This window comes from Sardina pilchardus, chromosome 15 (genome assembly GCF_963854185.1).
Source record: "Sardina pilchardus chromosome 15, fSarPil1.1, whole genome shotgun sequence".
Taxonomy (NCBI): domain Eukaryota; kingdom Metazoa; phylum Chordata; class Actinopteri; order Clupeiformes; family Clupeidae; genus Sardina; species Sardina pilchardus.
The window spans coordinates 24,320,881-24,341,195 of record NC_085008.1 but is presented as its reverse complement, the minus strand read 5'-3'; the positions used below and the strand labels follow the sequence as shown (position 1 = coordinate 24,341,195).

At 43.0% G+C, this 20,315-nt stretch overlaps 3 protein-coding genes across 3 annotated transcripts; all 3 read left to right on the top strand.

Annotated features, from left to right (window-relative positions):
- The first annotated feature begins 1,460 nt into the window (after positions 1-1,460).
- mob3c (MOB kinase activator 3C) lies at positions 1,461-6,715 on the top strand. Its single transcript, XM_062555907.1, has 4 exons — positions 1,461-1,852; positions 4,099-4,625; positions 5,531-5,733; positions 5,970-6,715. The coding sequence occupies exons 2-4, from the start codon at positions 4,208-4,210 to the stop codon at positions 5,997-5,999; spliced, it is 651 nt and encodes a 216-aa protein (XP_062411891.1). The 5' UTR covers positions 1,461-1,852; positions 4,099-4,207; the 3' UTR covers positions 6,000-6,715.
- A 411-nt stretch (positions 6,716-7,126) lies between these two features.
- Positions 7,127-13,930, top strand: mknk1 (MAPK interacting serine/threonine kinase 1). Its single transcript, XM_062556013.1, has 14 exons — positions 7,127-7,224; positions 8,051-8,113; positions 9,023-9,116; positions 9,245-9,346; positions 9,555-9,652; positions 9,794-9,873; positions 9,972-10,045; positions 10,234-10,338; positions 10,433-10,488; positions 11,150-11,245; positions 11,973-12,167; positions 12,809-12,973; positions 13,221-13,264; positions 13,625-13,930. The coding sequence occupies exons 1-14, from the start codon at positions 7,177-7,179 to the stop codon at positions 13,845-13,847; spliced, it is 1,443 nt and encodes a 480-aa protein (XP_062411997.1). The 5' UTR covers positions 7,127-7,176; the 3' UTR covers positions 13,848-13,930.
- A 3,097-nt stretch (positions 13,931-17,027) lies between these two features.
- tmem275a (transmembrane protein 275a) lies at positions 17,028-19,931 on the top strand. Its single transcript, XM_062556668.1, has 2 exons — positions 17,028-17,202; positions 18,129-19,931. Exon 2 carries the CDS (start codon positions 18,218-18,220, stop codon positions 18,851-18,853), a length of 636 nt encoding a protein of 211 aa, XP_062412652.1. The 5' UTR covers positions 17,028-17,202; positions 18,129-18,217; the 3' UTR covers positions 18,854-19,931.
- The last annotated feature ends 384 nt before the right edge of the window (positions 19,932-20,315 follow it).

Here is a 20,315-nt window from a genome sequence, read left to right as displayed (position 1 = left end):
TGTGTGTGTGTGTGTCTGTGTGTGTGTGTGTGTGTGTGTGTGTGTGTGTAAATAGGACAACAAAGTGTTACTGTAATCAAAGCACACCACGCATAGTGAGCAATTAATCTGCGTTGGTTATTTCTGTACCATGGCAATCGGAAGCTGATGCTTGTGTTTTCGTGCAGATGTTTGTGGTGTTTATGTCCTTGCTGACTTTTCAACAACTGTACAGCATTAGAGTTACACATAGGTCTTTATATACACTTAATAAAGGCGTCATTGCTTGTGGGTATAAAACTGCCTCTGTTTACGCGGTTACCACGCACACACTTTTCTCAACTGTGATGATTATCAGACATTGAAGTCACAGCCATAGTCAAAGTGTGTGATGAGGAAATGACTCCATCTAGTGACACGTTTAGGTACGACATGAAGTAATTGTACAATGACGGTGAAAATAGTAGTAATTTCAATGGAATTAGTTATTTTACCATTATTTTATCATTTGTTCATAGTTGCTGATATCATTCTTATGGTAACCCCAAAGACTGCATCCATGGGGAATCCAGTATTCAGTTGACTCTGTAGAAATCAACCATTCACTCTCTTATCTCACTGTACAGCCATTCACTTGCAGTTCGGCCAACAGTTATCAGTGAACACCTGCCACGGTCCAGCTGTGAATAGGTGTGGCGTATGGCAAACGCTTTCAAATCAGGCACAGGGCTGGAGCCTTCCTGAAACTCATGGGGAAATACAGAAGAATAGGCAGGTCAGTTGAACCTTACTGACCAGAACGTTGATACTGTATCTTTTCTTATCGTATGGTTTGTGTTGCTTGATGTTCCTGGAATGTTTGTTCAAAAAAAGGGATAAACAAAAACACTCTTGACATATTTTACAGAGTTTGCCTTATCTCAATTCACAGAAAAATAGATGAGGACTGCTCATATTTCTAGTAACGTTGAAATGTTGTTTTCATGATGAATAGTCATTGTTAGGAGATGAAGTTGGCCTTTGTTATGTGGTGCTGAGATGCAGCAAGCGTCAAGCGATGAGACATTCATGTTACTTTTATCAGTATTCCTATGGAGCTCAGGAAATAACTTAGTCTGCCTGGGGCAGAATGCTGAAAACTGAGTCTACTTTAGGGTGTGTGTGTGTGTGTGTGTGTGTGTGTGTGTGTGTGTGTGTGTGTGTGTGTGTGTGTGTGTGTGTGTGTGTGTGTGTGTGTGTGTGTGTGTGTGTGTGTGTGTGTGTGTGTGTGTGTGTGTGAGAGGGGGGCACCAGAATGGGAATGAGAAAGAAAGGAGGAGCAGGAGGAGGGTCTGGGACGGCCTCTCGGTTTCGCTACCCGCAACTCAGAGTTCCTCCCCCTCCCCTCCTCTCAAACTTTATAGTTCCTCTCAAGACACACACACACATACACACGCACACACACACACACACACACACACACACTCTCTCACACACACACGCACATGCTCATGCATGCACGCAAGAGCACACAGTCACAGACAGTGGTAGAACGGGGCCAACCAGACAAAATCAGGATATGACATCATTCCCAGGAAGAAAGGCCAAACAACTTTTTTTTCTTCGTCTTTAACTTTTTCCCCCTCCTTTGCTGTGCTGTGCAGTGCTGTGGTGTGTTGTGTTGTGTGCCACTGAGTAAGTTCGGAGCCTCCTGGTCTGGTTTGGTCTGGTGCTGTCTGAAAGGGAGGGAGTGTCCGGAGGCACAAGAGGGGACAAATCAAATCAGTCTCCCGTTCGTGGGGAGTTCTATTTGAGCCACTGACACAGGAATTCTCCCGAGCCTTCCCACGTCTCGCCATAACATTCCAAACCATTCAAGTGGGACTCAGGCCAGGTACTGTAGGAAAATCTCTTATTCTGTCTCTCTCTCTCTCTGTCTGTCTTTCTCTCTCTCTCTCTCCCTCTTGCTTTCTTTGATGTCTTTGTCTCAACTAACTTATCTGTTGCAGACTCACTTTTGAGGCAATAGTATGAAAGCATTCATTAACCAGTTAGATTCAGGAGGCTTCTCAAGAATCTATGGCTCAACTTTTGAACGTGGCCAGACAAGTTGATGTCACCTCAAGGGGGGGTGTAATGGCTAAAACAAATGGTACTGAGGAAGAAGTTGGTCAAATTGAGCTTCAACAGACTCTTGTTTTTATTTGGCGCAGAACGGCAACGTTAACTTCACTTAATAGCATCAGTAAATGTGTATGTCAGAGGAGCACTAACCATTTGTATTGGGGAAAAGTTTGAGCAACTGTCTGTTTAGAAAGGTTCTCTCAGGCCTCCGGCTCCAGTCCAGTTTCAAGATCTGGAGTTTTCAGAATCGGCGAAGACTCTTCACGAGGTTGTCACACAGTGTCACTGCATAAGGTTTCAGTGGAGTGCAACAGAGGGCATCCCAAAAGACTGGGAGAAGACTGTAGATGAAACTCATTAGAATTCCTCATTGGTGTACATTGGTGGAGAAGTTGTTATTCTACGGAATAAAGTATTGTCCTTTGGCCAGTAATGAGTGACAGAACTTCCCTGTGGTATGTGTCAGATAGTTTTTGTTTTGGTTGCACAAGCATGTCTTGCGCTGGTTTGGATGACTGGACTGAGGCAGGTCTGCAGCTGATGACTTCCTAATGCATGAGCTCTCAATGTCTGAATGCGTTTGAACGACACCAGAGAAACACGGCTTGCAGGGGCTTTTCGGACACTAGGGCGATGGGAGAACAAACACAGGAAGTGTCAGAAAGCCGATGTAAAACAGGACATGGGTCTCACATGGGAATGTAGCTCTAGTAACTGTAAACTGGGGGATTTGTCAGGTCACAGCTCTGCTCCAGGATGCTGCGTGATAGCATCTTTTTGTCTCTGCCATTTAGCCTTATCACACAGCACAGTAGTTTGTTTACTGTTTATTGTTTATCTTATCTGGATTGTTTTCCCCTTAATATCCATCTGATGGCCCTAGAAGGCAGTGCTTATTTGGGCGCGTTGCTTGATATTGTACCACCCAATTCATCTTACTGGTCCAAAGGGTGCCATATGGAAAATTGGCGTGCACACCCCTCCAGAATAAAGATTATTTGCTAGCTCAGAAGAATTAGACATTTCTCAGCCCTTTCCCTGATTGTAATCAAGTAATTTCCCTCTTTAACGTTTGCTGTGTCGTGCAGAAATGTCAGGTCCATTTGAGGCGATTTGATTGCTGTTGATCCCTCGGGAAGGCTAATGTGTAGCCATTATCTTCCTGATAGACTCCCAGCTAATTGCTGTCAGAAAGGGCCCATATCAAGAGCATCACGACTGTTTTGTCATTCAGCCTTGCATTCATTGCCATGCTGTTTTCTGCTGAGGTCTGTAATGTAATGTAACATATTTAAGATTTCTGACACATAAACACATTAATTATTTAAACACCAACCTAAATAGGATATTTAATTTGCATTAATTATCAGTAACACTCTCCCATGAAGAAATACTTTCCTTTGTGTTTGGTATTAAGTATTTACCTGTATGGCTAACATTTGTCAGAGTTGTTCAGTGTTCACAGTATCAGAGCTTTCTGTGTGAGCTAAGCCTCCACAATACAAAGGAGGTTAAGACAGAAGACAGACGGTGATGAGATATATTGTGCTGCTTACAGATAAAAGCAGCTTACTCCATGGGTATTTAAAGACACATAGCACCGAGGAGCGTGCCTCTCATTTACTAAATTGCACATGAAGCCCTGTGTAGATTAGACAACTCTATTTCTGTGCTTAGAGTTATATCCTAATTTCATTTCAGATCTTGTGACAATCACACAAAAGATGTTTATGGTAACCTACTATAATCCTTTAAAACGTGTGAATAGCATCTGATTCTCGAGCCACAACCTTATATTAAGCTATATCATAAGCTTTATTCTATTGGTATAAATATGTAAACTATATTTATTTAGTACTTTGGATGGTACAGTATCAGTAGTGATTCAAACAAAATGTAGTCTTGACTTTTGTTTCTTGACTTGCTAATAAGTCATTGAAGGAAATTATAGAACTACAAAATTGGTTGAAGTTTATGTGATATGTGTTTTTTTCAATGTGTCTTATTTCCACTTAGGGCGGGTCCTGTTGCTCCTCCATTGTCCACAGCATGAGATAACATTTCTGAAAGAGCGCTCTTTGCAACATTCCTGTTGTTCTACTTCGGAAAAAAAAAAACAGCCAAGATGAACCTCTGCCTTGGGCAAGTGTTCAGCAAAGATAAGACGTTCAGGCCGCGGAAGCGCTTCGAGCCTGGCACGCAGAGGTTTGAGCTGTACAAGAAAGCCCAGGCCTCGCTCAAGTCCGGCCTGGATCTGCGCAAAGTGGTTCAGCTGCCTGAAGGCGAGAGCCTCAACGACTGGATTGCGGTGCATGTGGTGGACTTCTTCAATCGCATCAACCTCATCTACGGCACGGTCAGTGAGTTCTGTTGCGAGCGCACCTGCCCTATAATGTCCGGTGGCCCGCGCTACGAGTATCGCTGGCAGGACGGTGACCACTACAAGAGACCCACCAAGCTGCCTGCGCTGATGTACATGAACCTGCTCATGGATTGGATCGAGACGCTCATCAATAATGAGGACATCTTCCCCACAAGAATAGGTGTGTGTGTGTGTGTGTGTGTGTGTGTGTGTGTGTGGTGTGTGTGTGTGTGTGTGTGTGTGCGTGTGCGTGTGCGTGTGCGTGTGCGTGTGCGTGTGCGTGTGCGTGTGCGTGTGCGTGTGCGTGTGCGTGTGCGTGTGCGTGTGCGTGTGTGTGTGTCAGCGACATGGTGTTGGACGACCAGATTATTGACTTAGTGGAAAGATCAGAAGGCGTGAAACAGTTCTCCACCTAACAAACCGATTTCCACAGATTTGGGTGCAGTTTCGGTGGTGTGTGTGTGTGTGCGTGTGCGTATTTGTTTACCTTTAGTGAGGCTTATTTTGCACATGGTGTCGTGTGTGTGTGTGTGTGTGTGTGTGTGTGTGTGTGTGTGTGTGTGTGTGTGTGTGTGTGTGAGAGAGAGAGAGAGAGAGAGAGAGACGTCTGTGTTGTTTTTGGAATTTCCAATTAACCTCGGAGGTTGAAGGCTTGTCATGGCAGTTGACAAGTGGACACAGCAAATCGCTGATGGTCAAGGCCCAAGAGGCTGTACCACTGTTAGCTCAGAGGCATTTGACGTCAGTCCAGCAAAAGGCCAACAGCCCATCAGATTGGTTATGTAAATTATTCCATGAGTGGGCTGTGATGCTTTGGCACTGAATGAATCGAGACTGACAGTCATGTTCTTTGTGTGTGTGTGTGTGTGTGTGTGTGTGTGTGTGTGTGTGTGTATGTGTGTGTGAATGACTGGACGTCAAAGTGGAGTGACAAAGAGGTTAATTACACAGTGGTCAAATGACATTTGAAACAAATTGTCATCTAGCAGTGTGTAGCCCACTATCAGTTACAGATGTGACACAGAGCCTATTTTTATTTGCTTGTTTGTTTTCCTCTGAATGTATCATGGTATTCTCTTTGTTTAGGTGTTCCCTTCCCAAAGAACTTCCAGCAGGTGTGCAAGAAGATCTTGAGCCGACTGTTCCGAGTCTTCGTTCACGTGTACATCCACCACTTTGATGTTATTTGTAGTATGGGGGCAGAGGCTCACATAAACACCTGCTACAAACACTACTACTTCTTCATCTCTGAGTTTAGCCTCATCGAACACTCAGAGCTTGAACCTCTGGTGAGTGGGCTACTGTAAGAACAATGGGATGTTTAGAGATCATTGTGTCATAGACAGACATTTAGGTTTAGGTGCAGACCACACAAATTACAGATGTAATCATGTCTATTGATAATTGTCTAAATGTATTGTATAAAAGACGATTTTGGACATTGTCCTCACTCTGTGAGTAACTCTATTCAGATTATTTTCAAGTTGTTTCTAATCTAGATTTATCCTATGTCTTCCAATAACAGAAAGAAATGACAGAAAAAATCTGTAACTAATGAGCAAGTAACTCATGGAACCTTAAAGGACCGATGGACCAGCATCACACCAAAAAAACGAAGATCCAAGCAAGTGGACAGAAGGTCTAGTATAGGCCTATAAGAGACTCTATCTGATGATGGCTTGCCCTTTTCTTGACTTTCTTATTACAGTGATACTTTATTGATGCTGTTTCTGAAACTGTGGTATCCTCTGCTGTTTCTTAAACTTTGGTATCTGTTTTTTCCAGCATTATTTATGCATGTCAAGTTTCAGCACACTTTTGGACCGCAAATGTGATTTTTTTTTCTTTCTTTTTTTTCAATTTGATAGCCTATATTTTTTCTGCATGACTTTTATAGCAGGAAAGATGAGCCGAAATGCTTAAACTACATAGCCTACACTTGAATCATTAACATTCCAGTGTTGTATGATGACTCCAAATGCACAATTTTGGATAGCCTAGGTGCAGCGCAACAGTGACAAAGGCTACCATGACGGTTGTTTCCACTTAAGTGTTTATCAATTCGTATGCGGCTTGTTCTAGAAGTGCCAGTTATCCAGTAGTTTTTATTTATTGTTCAGATTAAATCTCAACCAACCTTAAATTGTTGATTTTTGGTACCAAGCTTGAAAAGCAGTGTATGTGTAATTTGTCATGATGTTGTTGTTGTTGTTGTTGTTGTTGTTGTTGTTGTTGTTGTCGTTTTTAATAATAAATGCAGTAGCCTGTTAATTGTAGCCTACCTGTCTGAATGTGTCTACGCGCGCACACACGGCTGAATCATAGGCCTAATTAGGCTATTATGAAGACGAATGGAATAGAATGGCACACAATGTTGATGAACATTTTACGTTATGTAGGGCGGTGTCACTGCCTTTATTTAGAACTGATTCAGTTTGGCCTACGTGTGAACCTTTTGTATACAAGTGACACCTTAACATTCTCCAATCCGATCTCGACAACACCTGTCTCCCAAAACCTGTATGATGATGTAACGTAGCTTTGACTTGCAATCTTCTAGCGACATCGACGTGTACTTTCCCCAAATGTATGACGCAGAATCATTCTTTCTACTGGACCAATAGAAATCAGGATTTCTCCACAGGGGTGGGACTAAGTGATGTTTTTGCTTTCGCCGTTCATCTGCAGCGGCGCGCTAGGAATCACGAACAGAGACGCGCAATGCACAGGGAATGGCAGAGGGGCTCACTATCGATTCATTTGGGCATTCCATATCTCAGGTTTGATTTATAACTTAAACTGAATAAACATATTAGAAGAAAACAGACTTATATTATAAGTACCATTTGTTGTAAATACTAAATCTAGTTGTGGTTACTGATGGGTTGTTGAGGTTATGCTATGTTATGCTAACGGCTGTTATCAGGACAGACTTCGAATTACTCAGTTATCATTTGTTCATTGGTTGTTTTATATCGGTTCAGATTTACACTCTTTACACTCTCTATTGTAATTTCCATAAGCGTAGTTTATTTACAGTTTACGTAGTGTTCAGTAATGCTGTACAGCTAATGTTTAATAGAAGCGCCCCGCTACAGCAAATCCGTTTGCTGGGCATTTCATTCTGAGATTAAAGAGCCCGTTATCTCCTAAACCATATTACAGTTTCACATGTTATATTCTCAGTCAGTCCAAACATCACACGGGGAGAAAAATTTAGTGAGCCAGCAAACATTGAGTGAACTGACCTAGCCAATGCGACAAGTGGTTTGAAAGAGTTTAACGTTACCAACCAAGTTTGCTAGCTAGCCTACTGGAATACTATTAATAAATTGCCAGCTCACGTCACTTGCTATGAGCTGCTTGTTTATTCTCAGTCCCCGTGTCATTTCAGGCAGGTTGGCAGGAAAGTGCATAGAGTTTTAATTACAATGTTTAGCATATCTCGCGGGAAAGTGTTAAAGGGTTAAACGTAGACAGTTATCTGTGAAATACTTTGCATCGCAAAGTTTGCAAGCCTATGCCTGTCAGCATCACGGTAGTCTAACTTCATCTTCAAATCTCCCGTTGCCTGTGGCTGATTCGGGACTGTTCTTTGTGTTGCAGTTAGCAGGGATGGTGAGGCACAGCCAGATTGCCGAGCTGCAGGCTTTCCAGCATTCCCTTCAGGTAATATTCTGTAACCCTACTGTGTGACATTCCAGTTTTTACCATGCCCATGTCAAAAATATATTTGTTGGTCAAGGTGTGAAATAGCCAGTTCTACTAACTCAAAATGAATTGTGGCTGCCTAACAGTATTTTACACTGATTCCCCCATGAATTGACTTGAAAATCTAATGTTGACCTTGGTTGCCTTTTAAACGAATTATTGTTTGCATAAGTCTATTTGTGAATGTATCACCTACTTTTTCCCATGGAAAGGTTACCGGTATATCATAAATAAATAACTGAACTGTTAGACTTGGCCGGAGAGCCTCTGTGCTATCTGGCGGCCCTGTCTAACTTCCTGTAAACTCACGCAACACTGTGGCTAGTCGTGGCTAGTCTAACATACTGAGTTTGAGGAACAAGTATTGCATCAGCAGAGGTCATCAGCATATCTGAGCGGAAGTGTTAACACACTCTCTATGATGCTCTGAAAGTGCAAATACTGCCAGGAATCTCCTAGGTCAATTTAGGACCGAGTGACTCATAGTCTCCCACTCACCTCATATCACCTCATCTCATCTTCCATCACTTAACTGCCTTTGGATGGCCGCCATGTAAATAGATGGTCTTCATCACAGACTGGGCTGAGCTGCTCTTTTTAATTACACAGTTCACTGGCTGTTTTTATCCAGAATGTAGTTCCCCGTAGTTTATGGGTTTGCGGCAATACTGAGCTGGAACTTTGTAGTTTATTGTTAGCACTATGAAACCTCACACACTGCTGGCTGCTCTCCATTTTCTTTTTCCTCTCTCACTATCTAACACCATCACTCTCTCTCCCTCTCTCTTTTCTTGACTTGTTATATTAGCCCCCATATGTGTGCGACTTGCGTTTATTTTGTGTCCTGCATCCCTCCTGTCTCCTCAGAGCAACTCTGTGGTGTCAGGCTCCGTGGGGGATTGCCTGCAGGCCGGTGGTCCCTCTGCTCAGGAGCTCGCTTGCTTCCCCTCGGCCTCCACAGGTATCCCCTCACACCAGCCAGGTTCTGAAAATGAGCTCTTATTATCTTTGCCCAGACACATCTCAGGGCAGACGCTGAATGTTTTTGTTTTTGTTCATTTTCTTCTTCGTCGTCTTTGTCGTTTGTAGCCATGGAGGCCAGCAAGCCTGTGGACATTGCGGAGCATCCTATGCGGAAGAAGAAGAAGAGGAGGACCAGAGCCACTGACAGCTTCACTGGAGCATTTACAGGTACGGATTTTAGGAGAGGGCACTCGTCTCAAAGATTGGATCGGACATTTTTGGTCAATTTCCAGTGTGTTGACAGTGGCCAATGTTCTGTGTTTGGGTGCTTAAGAAATGTTTACAGTACATTGGAATTATGTTCCCTTATCCTGAAGTTTTTTGGAACGGTTAAAGGTCATGTTTTTTGCCCCTCCTCATCTCTCCCCTGCTGTAGATCTGTACAAGCTGACAGAAGAGATGCTCGGGCAGGGGGCTTATGCCAAGGTGCAAGGTTGCATAAGCCTGCAGAATGGGAATGAGTATGCTGTGAAGGTGAGCGTGTGTTTGATTAAGGCCGCAGGTGCCCATAAATAAAACACGCACCTGTTTTTTCCTTCAGCGAGTGGAAAATATGATTACCTGTGACCCTTGACCCTCTTGCTAACCAGTGGTGTGTCATTGCCCTCAATGTAGATCATTGAGAAGAAGGCTGGACACAGTCGCAGCCGTGTTTTCAGGGAGGTGGAAACACTCTACCAGTGCCAAGGCAACAAGTGAGCGCCCTTTAATTGTTTACCAAGATAAGCGAACTCTTGAAGCTGTCACATTCATGGGGATGTGTCTATTCATGCTCATTTTTTTGTGGTCCTAGGAACATTCTGGAACTAATTCAATTTTTTGAAGATGATAATTGCTTCTACTTGGTGTTTGAGAAGTTAAAAGGAGGTTTGTTCTACGTTTATTCAGAGACACTACTGTGTTAGTATGCACATTGAATATAATGAATTGTACAAACAATATACATACATACACAACTTAAGTCATATTTTATGTTGTGTATGTATATTCTATTGACAGCCATTTGTAAAATCTACATTTCATATAACATTTAACTTGTTTTTTTCTATGTGAAGGATCTATCCTGACCCACATCCAGAACCGTAAGCACTTTGATGAGCGGGAGGCCAGTCGAGTGGTTCGGGATATAGCTAAAGCGCTCGACTTCCTTCACACCAAAGGTAGAAACTCACTCAAAAGTTGTGCAAGTTTCCTGTTTGAGCTGACCATATTTGCAGTCTTCAGTTTTGTAATGTGCATCTGTCATGTACATAGGTATTGCTCATCGTGACCTCAAGCCTGAAAACATCCTGTGTGAATACCCTGACCAGGTAAAATCCTTTCAACTGTAGATTGTTAACTCCTATAAATTATCCAGCTGTCCTCTCTAGTAGTTATTATCTCCGTCAATATAAATGCTGCACAGTTCAAGTGAAATAAAGTTCAATTGATACTGTGGACATGATGTGACACTGCAACATTTTGGTACAAAGTTGGTCACAACTTCTGAGGAATTTTGGGCTAGTTGAAAGGCTTGGCAGTTACCCTCTTTCTCAGTTTCAGTTGCACTCTTTCCAACCACACTCGCCACATCAGACAACTGCTGCATCCTCTTACATACTTTGAGTTTGAGCATGTTGAGTAGGGTGGCAACTGACAGCGTTTTCATTGTTGATTTAATCGGTCTCATCTCTCTATTTCCTTGATGACTCAATTCATTGTTTGGTCTGTAAACTGTCAGAAAATGGTGAAAAATGTTTTCCAAAAATGTTTACCAAAGCCAAAGAAAGGGTCCCAAAGGTTTTAATTTGTCAACAAACCAGAGATATTCAGTTTACTGTAAAACTATTCATTTGAACAAATTTAAGAATCCATTATCAGAACAGTCAGCAATCAATTTAATAGATGACTATGAATCTATTCATTTTCTGCGCTCTAATTGTTGAGCTCTAATTAGTGTGTAACTCCATGTGATGTTCCCCTCTTGCCCAGGTGTCTCCAGTGAAGATCTGTGACTTTGACTTGGGGAGCGGTGTGAAGCTGAGCAGTGCCTGTACCCCCATCACCACCCCTGAGCTCACCACTCCCGTAAGTCCCTGCTCTCTGACAATACAGTCATTTCCTCCTGTGTATCAGCCACATTATGTATAAGCCACAGGACAGTGTTTAATCCAAGTTAAAAGAAACAACCATATTAATACCATGTTAACTGCCGCCGTGTATTAACCTCATAGCTGAAGGAATTTTGCAAAATGAACGTACAGTAACCCACGGCTAATATTTGAGAAATGACGGAAGTGGGGTGTAAAGAAGCTAATGGTAGAATTTAAAGTAAAGGCCGTAAAGTAGTAGTAGCAGAAAAGTAGTAGCAGAAAATTATCACATTTCATGATGAATCATTCAGTGTAAACTAACAGTGACCATGCAGAGGCAGAGGTTATAGCCTAAGTATGGGAAATTACTTAACATATGGTACAGTATGTGACCTACATACTGTACCTGCTGTATGCTTGAATTTAGCAGATGATGTTTCCGTTGAGTAGTTTCCTCTTGCAGGACTTGAATTTGACTTGCGGTATGAGTTGAGTTAATAGAAACAAAGGTTTTTGGTTAGTATTTCAAAGTCTTTGTAATTTTGTGAAGACAATGAAGGTACTGTAGCTAACCAAAACAATGTACATGCCCCCAGATACATGCAACAGAAGTCTTTGATATTTGTAATATATCAGACGATATATGACGCTCATATGAATGACAGGAAATAAGCTCTTGCCCCTTTGCTTCCTCAACCGTTTGTACTTCCTTGTGCCAACAGTGTGGGTCTGCAGAGTACATGGCCCCTGAGGTAGTGGAGGTGTTCACAGATGAGGCCTCATTCTACGATAAGCGCTGTGACCTCTGGAGCCTAGGGGTCATCCTCTACATCTTACTGAGCGGGAGCCCGCCCTTCACCGGTCACTGTGGGACGGACTGCGGCTGGGATCGCGGAGAGGCCTGTCGCGCCTGCCAGGTACTGTATGATGTCCTGCTTTTGACCTTGCGTTGTTTAAACCATGAGAGAGAAAATGTGGATTTAATTGCAGGTTTAAGTGTACGTATAAATGTGGATTTAGGTGCAGATTAATGGGATTTAAAATTCCTCAATCAATCATAAATGCCTGCCAAAAGTCGAACCGGAATATGGATGGAAAATCTGTGGCTAAAAACATCCCATCTGGCTCTGTGTAGTGACTCTTTATCTCCCAAGGTAGTGAGGATTTGCTACATAGCAGCATCTGCTGCAGAGCATCTTTTTGTATTCAAGATTAATGTTTTTAATTCAAGTCTCTGACTAATCTATCTCTAAACTATACTCATGAGGCACTTGGCATAAAAACACACCAAGCCACAGGGTCTGGTAACTCTCATAATTTAGTTAATTTGGTGAAAGGTTGATGAATTTGCTCAGCGCTGGAATCATCAGTGGCTTGGTTTCAGCCCCTATGTTGTTCCCAGAACATGGTGTTGCCTAGAACACTTACAAAAGCATGACGTGTAGTGTTTGTTTGCTTTTTAAAGACAATAGCCATTTGCCAGTTTTCTGAATTTGGCCAAAAAAAAAAAATACAGTATTACAATCACAAACTGCTCCCCCCCCCCCCCCCCCCCCAGAACAATCTGTTCGAGAGCATCCAGGAGGGGCAGTACGAGTTTCCAGAGAGGGACTGGGCCCACATCTCTGATGGGGCCAAAGACCTCATCTCCAGGCTGCTGGTGCGAGATGCAACACTGCGCCTCAGTGCTGCCCAGGTCCTACAGCACCCTTGGGTGCAGGGAGTGAGTACAGCGCATGGCTTATGCTTATGTTTATATAAACTCCTGGCATTGCTGTAAAAGAGCTTAATGCTCAGTCGATTTCCCCTGAATACACAACGGTTGATGATGATTATGATGAGTCATATAATTGCCAGATGCCAGATCTACATGCCATGTTATACAATATTGATTCATTGTGTTATCTATGGACTTGCCATTGAATATTTCCATTGTCCCTGAACTGTCCCTGTTTCTCATTGTGTTCTAGAATGCTCCAGAGAGAGGCCTTCCAACTCCACACATTCTTCAAAGGTATTTTGGATTTTACAACATTCTTTGATCTTGGAGTTGATGCGGAACGCATGCTCATTTTCAGTCTACTCTTCATGTTATCTTACACTAAGGTTGTTTTTTTTGTGTGTGTGTGTGTGTGTGTGTGTGGTGTAAATGTTGGTTTCAAAATTGTGGTGTATGTGGGTCTGCAAACTGGCAAACAAATATCTGTAATATGATCTGAAACAGTTATATTGCAATTTGGATGTAACGGAGGTGTGATGGTTTATTGCTAATCGTGACCACAAACAAAACCTTAAAAACAAATCCAAGAATATATCAAGAAATGGCAGCAGTTTCCTTGACATTTTGGTCCCTGTTTGTGTCAAATGTCTACAGGAACAGCAGCACCAAAGACCTGACGCAGTTTGCCGCGGATGCCATCGCCTTCAACCGGCAGCTGTCCCAGCACGAGGAGGAGTGCGAGGACGCCAGCGCCTCGGTGGTCTGCTCCATGAAGCTGTCGCCCCCCTCCAACTCCAGGCTGGCCCGCCGCAGGGCACAGTCTAATGCCCTTCGCGCCCGAGACTTCCTGCCCACGGCCGAGGAGCCACCAGTGTGAGCCGCGACCCCCCCCCCCCGACCACACACACACACACACACACACACACACACACACACACACACACACACACACACACACACACACACACACACACACACACACACACACACACACACAACACACTCACACACACCTCAGGCTCACTAGGTCACTGAAGAACTCCTCCCAGATGTCCTCTGCCCCTCTTCCATTCCCTCTTTGCCCTGTTCAGAACTGAATTTGCATGATGCTGAGCTCAGGTTATTTGTGGGCCCAAAAGTCTTACCGGGAGACAAACAAGAAAAACAAACAAACAAACAAACATGAAAACAGAACAACAGGTGCCCTATTTGAGCAGCTCTCTCAGTTAACACCATCTTTACTCACCTCAGGTTCTAGAATACTCTTCTCAGCTGTTGTGTAAAAGGACTTCCGAGACACCTTTCGACAGTTATTTAACAAGCATTTTGATTACAGTTACTGAAGGATTTTTTTTTTTTTTTTTTTAATTAAGCTATCTGTTAAGCAATGATCTATTAATCATTGCTGCAGTTGTCAATAACAGCTGAATTTTAACAATATGGCCAGTATTTGTTGGACTATTAATTCACAAAATCCGACTGCTCTTTGTTTCATATTTATTTATTTTATATAAGAGGTTAGAACGGTGCTTGCAATGTTACGGTTGAAACGAGAAAATCTGTTTATTTTTATATAGTTGTGTTTAATTGTGTTTGTTTCTGTTACTCAATAGCACCCCATGTTTCCAGTCCATATCATACTCCTATTGCTGAGCCTTTAGTGGGTGGCAAACAGGCCACCGTAGTCATTAGATGACATCAGTTGGGATAGGTGTTATTATAGTCAAGCTTCTCTACAACCTTCAAAATCATTACCTCAGAATCAAATTGCACACAATTATTTGCACATCCTTTTGATATTCAAATTAATGTTCAAATGTCGGCCTGCTATTTTCTAAGTGGGTTGCATATTTAAGGAAGGACGGTGCCACATAGTCTTAACTGTATTTGCACACCCATGCTCACCACTTGTTTTAGTTTTAGCAGAATATTGGGTTGTATTAGATAATAGTATGTGTTTTTACTTTATTTTTTATTTTTTTTGGTAGTGTCACAGTCATGGAAAGCCTCAGAAAGGCACTTATACCCCCCCCCCCTTTCCCCTCTTGAACCATGAACCTGTTTGTCTTTCCTATGTTTTGTATATATGTGTATTAGTGATACATTAATGTTGTGTCTTTTTAATTTTAGTGCTATTTGCACGCAACAAAAATGTGCCAAAGTAAGATGATGTATGTACATGGCTTCAACATTTTATTTTTTTTCTTCTTTTATCCGAGTTATGAATGATGAACTCCACTTCTAGCTCCAGTGAAATTCTTTTGGCCCCAAATGGAGCGAAGGGATGAACCATGCTATTGGCTCATGTTTTACCTCTACACTAATAAAGAACCATGGGCATCAGCTGTTGAACATGAATAGTTGCCTCGTGCATATATTCCGCTTTTGGCAGATTGGTGATACTAACAGGAACCCCTACGTAAAGGCAGATGTTTTAAATGTCATACGAGTTCTCATCCTGCTCTAAATTTGCTCAAGCAAAGAACACAGCGGCCCCTGCTCTGTATCATCTTCCCACGTTCCTAAAACAAGGTTACCGGGATTAACCTGAAGTTAAGTGGTTGTGTCAGAGCAAGCGATATTTAAAAAATTTTATTTGTATGTATTTTGTATTTTTTCAGAGCCCCCCTGCAGGCTGTAGAGGGAGTTAAGAGAAATCCCTTTTAGAGGGGGTTCAGAGTGTAGAAATCCCCATAAGAGGAGTCTGGTGAACCATGACACTCCCAGACGTTTTCCCATTGAAAGGTGCTGGCATGACAACTGGTATTGCACTTTGAAAAACAGGTTTGACATGGAATTATGAATAAATCATACATATCTTTTTGACATGCTGTGTGCGTTTTTTTCCCTTGTCAAATTGAATTGAGGATGGGCTGAACTGCAACAGTTTGTGCAAATCCGTATTTGAGCAAAAAAGTCATTCGAATGTTGAGGGCACTGATAGGAAATCTCATTTCCTACACCCAATTAATTTCATGTATAACCCACTAATATGAACTCTGTGTACGCGGATGTCTCCCAGTTGCCATGGATACAGAATCCCTATTGCAACTAAGCAGCATTCATGGCCAGCCTCAACCCAGCAAGAGAAGGCTGTCTCAGCCCTGCATTATCAGGTAGGCTATCACTATGGTACTACATGCGGCTTTTCACTGAACACAACGTTGAATGAGACCAAGCATGGCTGGTATGGAAGGTGCAGTCTCTGAACCCAAAGACTGGGCAGCTGGGAACGTAGGCCTACTGATCCTGCCTCAAGTTCCAACTATGAAGAAGATTAATTTCTGAAATAGATCTACCTAATCAGTCCTTGACCATTTTAGAAAGATCACTAACATACAGATGCATTTGGTGCAAAAGTAAATGAGGGCTGAGGAGGCATGAAGCTGTGGAAAGGGCCTACTTCTGAGTAGGCTACCTGGGGTAAAATACTGGAGCAGTGGTGGAGAGGAAACAGACTTGATAGAGGAAAAACTTATTGAACGTGTTTATTTTTGTTATCGTCTTTCATTCGACTGTGGTTTTGCAGGCTCGATGAATGAATGGTGTGAGTGTTATGAATGGACCAAGTACACGAAATGACTCACCTGCCCACACACGGATGAGGCAGCGGGACTGTGCAATCTTCCCAAGAAAGAAGCAGAGTGAAAATACAGACAAATTGACGCTGTCCTTGAGAAGGGTATACATAGAACACTAGCTGGTGATATAACCGGAGATGCTTTGTTCATTTCACAGTACATGTTCCCATGACAGGGCGGCCTTGCAGTCAGGTGCTTACAACCCGACATCACTCCTCTCCCTATAAACTGGTCTAAAATGGGAGCTTCTGGACTCTTAGCCACTATGGATACGACACGAACCTCTTGATACTGAGATAAAATGATCAAATCACAGAAATATAAAAAATATTTCAGCAAATGTGGTCAAACTGACGTCAGAAAATCTCTGTTCGGATGCCCAAACCGTGTCTGTCAACGTTGTAAGACGGCGCCTCAAGCGGTGGGTGTACGTTTCATTAATAAGGAACTCGGCGCGCGGTGAGATAGAGGCGAGAGTATTTCAGTGGATCAGATGAATAGACCGTGAGCCGTGACCAGCATCTTCATGTTCAGAAATGCACATGCTATCGCTGGAGACACCTTGAGCTGTAGCTCCACTCCTTTTCGATCAAGAAGCAAGTAGGCTATAGCTGCTTTATGGTTTGGTGGCATCATTTTTGCTGTTCCATGGTAAGTCAATAACTGACCGTGATTCTCGAGCTACCGGTGTGAAAAGAGCCTACATCAATTGTTGCTTCAATGAACGATAATGTGTATGGATAGACTGCGAAGTTAGGATGATTTTGGTAATGATTTTGAATTAGACCGTGTTTTGAACATGATTTGAATTGCGTATTCGAATGGTAACGATTTTGCGTAAAACTGTCAGTTACGAATTTTACCAATTAACTTATGGACTGCCATAGACGTCCTCGACAAGAGGTTCGGGAAATGTATTGATTTTACAAGTGTGATAACACTGATGGTCTGTTGTCCACGAGGTGTCATTTATAGCCTAACTAGCCTATAGTCTGGCGATGAACGAATGTTCCAACTTTGAGGAGCTTGAGAAATCTGATGCCAAGTGAACATGCCATTTTCTGGCTTCCAATTTGAATGAAATTAGGCATTCATAATGAAGTCTATGTTTTAAGTGTTTAACTAACATATTTTCTCTCTAAATGCAAAATGATTATTCTGTTGTTTTTATTTAATTACTCTCATTAAGTGTAATGTATTTCTTAAAGTGAGGATACAGAAATCAGCAAGTTTCATTAACTCTTGTAATCTAGGACTTTGACCTCAGGAGGCTGTCAATTCTTGTATTGTTTGCATATGAAGTAGTCTAGTTACCAAAGTGATATTTCCACCCAGTCCCACACCAAATAAGACTTTTATGGTACCTAATTGACTTTCTGGTTGTTCCCTTATCTAGTTATCTTGTAGTGAACTGTACTGTTATATGTATACCCCCCCCCCCCCTAGTTTTCAATATCACTGCCTCATAAAATATGCCAGCTACTCTAAAAGGCCTCTCAAGGATAATTTGGCAGAGAGGCATTTGCTGGCTGATCTTGCTACACTGTTTACTTCACGCTGTGCTCTGCCTCTGTCAGGGACTCCCACTGGCTGCGTCACATGCCCAGCTCAGCTAGTGCCTCTGGCATTTCGTGCTACAGCAGGCCATTGAGAAGATAGCCACAACATGGTCCATCCCGACAAGACCGCCCGGACCTCAGTGCCCAAGAAGAGCTCCAGGAAGCGGAAGCTGCGTCCCCAGGGCCTGCCCTCCCCGGCCCTGTGCTGCGCCTGCGGGCTCTGCATCATGCTGGCGGGCATCAACATCACCCTGGTGGGGGCCTTCGCGTTCGGCAAGTTTGTGCCCACCAAGAATCCGCCCATCATCATCGGGCCGCTGCTGCTGCTGGTGGCGCTGTCGTTCTTCGCCGCGTGCTGCGTGTGCAGCCGCCGGCCCCCGGCGCACGCGTCCCGAGGCAAGGCGGGCGGCGGCGGCAACGGCGCGGACAGCTGGGGCCTGATGCGCATGGGCCCCTCGGCCTTCGAGATGGAGACGAGCGAGCACACGCTGCAGGACACCACGGCCGTGCAGCTCAGCCCCACCAACTCCCTCAGCTCCTCCAGCAAGTCCAGCCCCGGCGGCCACCACCACACGCCCGCCGGAGACCCGCCCCGCCAGCTGGTCGCCACGGAGCTCAGCGACTCGCCGACGGCCACCGACGGCCTGATCGGCGGAGCCAACTGCGTCTCGGCCTCGGTGCCTCTCTGTCAGGAACACATAGCTGTCGATCTCGGCCCCACACACGAGGCCTCTGACACATAGAGTGGTCACAGTTGCATGGGTGTCTGACATCCAGGAAAAAATCACACTGTTCTCAAGCAATCTGGCTTGACTTTAATGTCCTTGGCAAAAGAAAAAAAGAACTGTGATGGTTCTTTAAACATCACAAAGGTTAGGAGCAGGGAAAAGTACAGTACACATAGTTGGTGTAAAAAAATAGACATAAAATTACTTAAAACACTCGATTTAGGCAGATTTCAAGCCTCTCGTTTACAGAAAGGTGAGAAATAGAGTGCGAAAGCAAGTCGTGTGAGACAGAGAGATATGTTGCCTGAATTATCCTCAGACATTTTCAAACTTGCCTTACTAAGCCCCTTTCTTCTGTCATGCTGCTGAGAAACAAGTGACTGGAGACTAGTGACATTTTCTTGTTTGGGAGTCATTGGCTCACCATGTCATCCTGACCCCATCGTGGTAAGGGAAGAGCATGGCTCAGGAGAAAATAGCCCTTCAACAATGATCATTCATGGACTTTCCACACAGGAACTGAATCTGAAACAAGCCCTTTGGAAATAGGGGACATTGTACATTTTGTGAAGGGGACAAAAAAAGGTTCCTCTGTGCCTCCTCATTTGATGCCAAGCAGTGTGGTGAAATTGGTCTGAATTGTAGGTGACACTGCTCAGCAGATATGACATTATCTGTCTGTGTCACATGCATCAGAAACAGAGAATGCCCTTCTGTGGAAGAAGCAGGCTAAAGACTATCCTGTGTTAACACAATACGACCATATGTGATGCCTATTGAAGCAAAGATTTTAACATAACTCTATTTTGAAACAGAGGTGACTGTCATCTCAAGGTATTTATTCACCTTAAAAAAAGATAAATGTTTCCTGTTTTCATTTGTTGTGATGTACTGCCTTGCTGTTGTGAAAACATTTTCTTCTTTTTCATTTGTTTTCCTTGTTTCGTTTATTTATTTATGGATATTTTTTACTTGCTATAGAAAGTGTGTTGACAAATATGTGATGGTGTGTGATGGTCATATACCCTTGTAGTTCTATTATTGATTATGCGTTGATTAATATAAAAATGTCCTACAAAGTATAATTGCTTAGAGCATGCAATGTCTATATCTGTGTTAAGTTCTTTGTTTTAAAAAAAAAAGCTAATAAAAAACACTTTCAGATTATTATAAGACAGACACTCCTGAGCTCTGGTCTCTTGTCTGCTGGGTGGAGAGAGAGAGAGAGAGAGAGGAGAGAGAGAGAGAGAGAGAGAGAGAGATAATGATGAAATCATCTCTAGGCATATTGACAAGACCTAATAGGCCGAAATTGTGTTAGGGACAATCATTTAATTGAATGATGGTATAAATGATAGTGTGAGTGAAGCTGAATAATGAAGGCAGTGACATTACCCACCTACACAATGGATTTTCCACAAGGTCAGATTGCAGCTTTATCAAATTTGTCACAAATGAAAAGGCACAGTTGTATAGA

Coding starts and splice junctions, on each gene's coding strand:
- mob3c (XM_062555907.1), top strand. CDS start 4,208: ATGAACCTCTGCCTTGGGCAAGTGTTCAGCAAAGATAAGACGTTCAGG. Junction 4,626..5,530: donor CATCTTCCCCACAAGAATAG/GTGTGTGTGTGT, acceptor CTCTTTGTTTAG/GTGTTCCCTTCCCAAAGAAC. Junction 5,734..5,969: donor ACTCAGAGCTTGAACCTCTG/GTGAGTGGGCTA, acceptor TTCCAATAACAG/AAAGAAATGACAGAAAAAAT.
- mknk1 (XM_062556013.1), top strand. CDS start 7,177: ATGGCAGAGGGGCTCACTATCGATTCATTTGGGCATTCCATATCTCAG. Junction 10,046..10,233: donor GTTTGAGAAGTTAAAAGGAG/GTTTGTTCTACG, acceptor TTCTATGTGAAG/GATCTATCCTGACCCACATC. Junction 10,339..10,432: donor CGACTTCCTTCACACCAAAG/GTAGAAACTCAC, acceptor TCATGTACATAG/GTATTGCTCATCGTGACCTC.
- tmem275a (XM_062556668.1), top strand. CDS start 18,218: ATGGTCCATCCCGACAAGACCGCCCGGACCTCAGTGCCCAAGAAGAGC.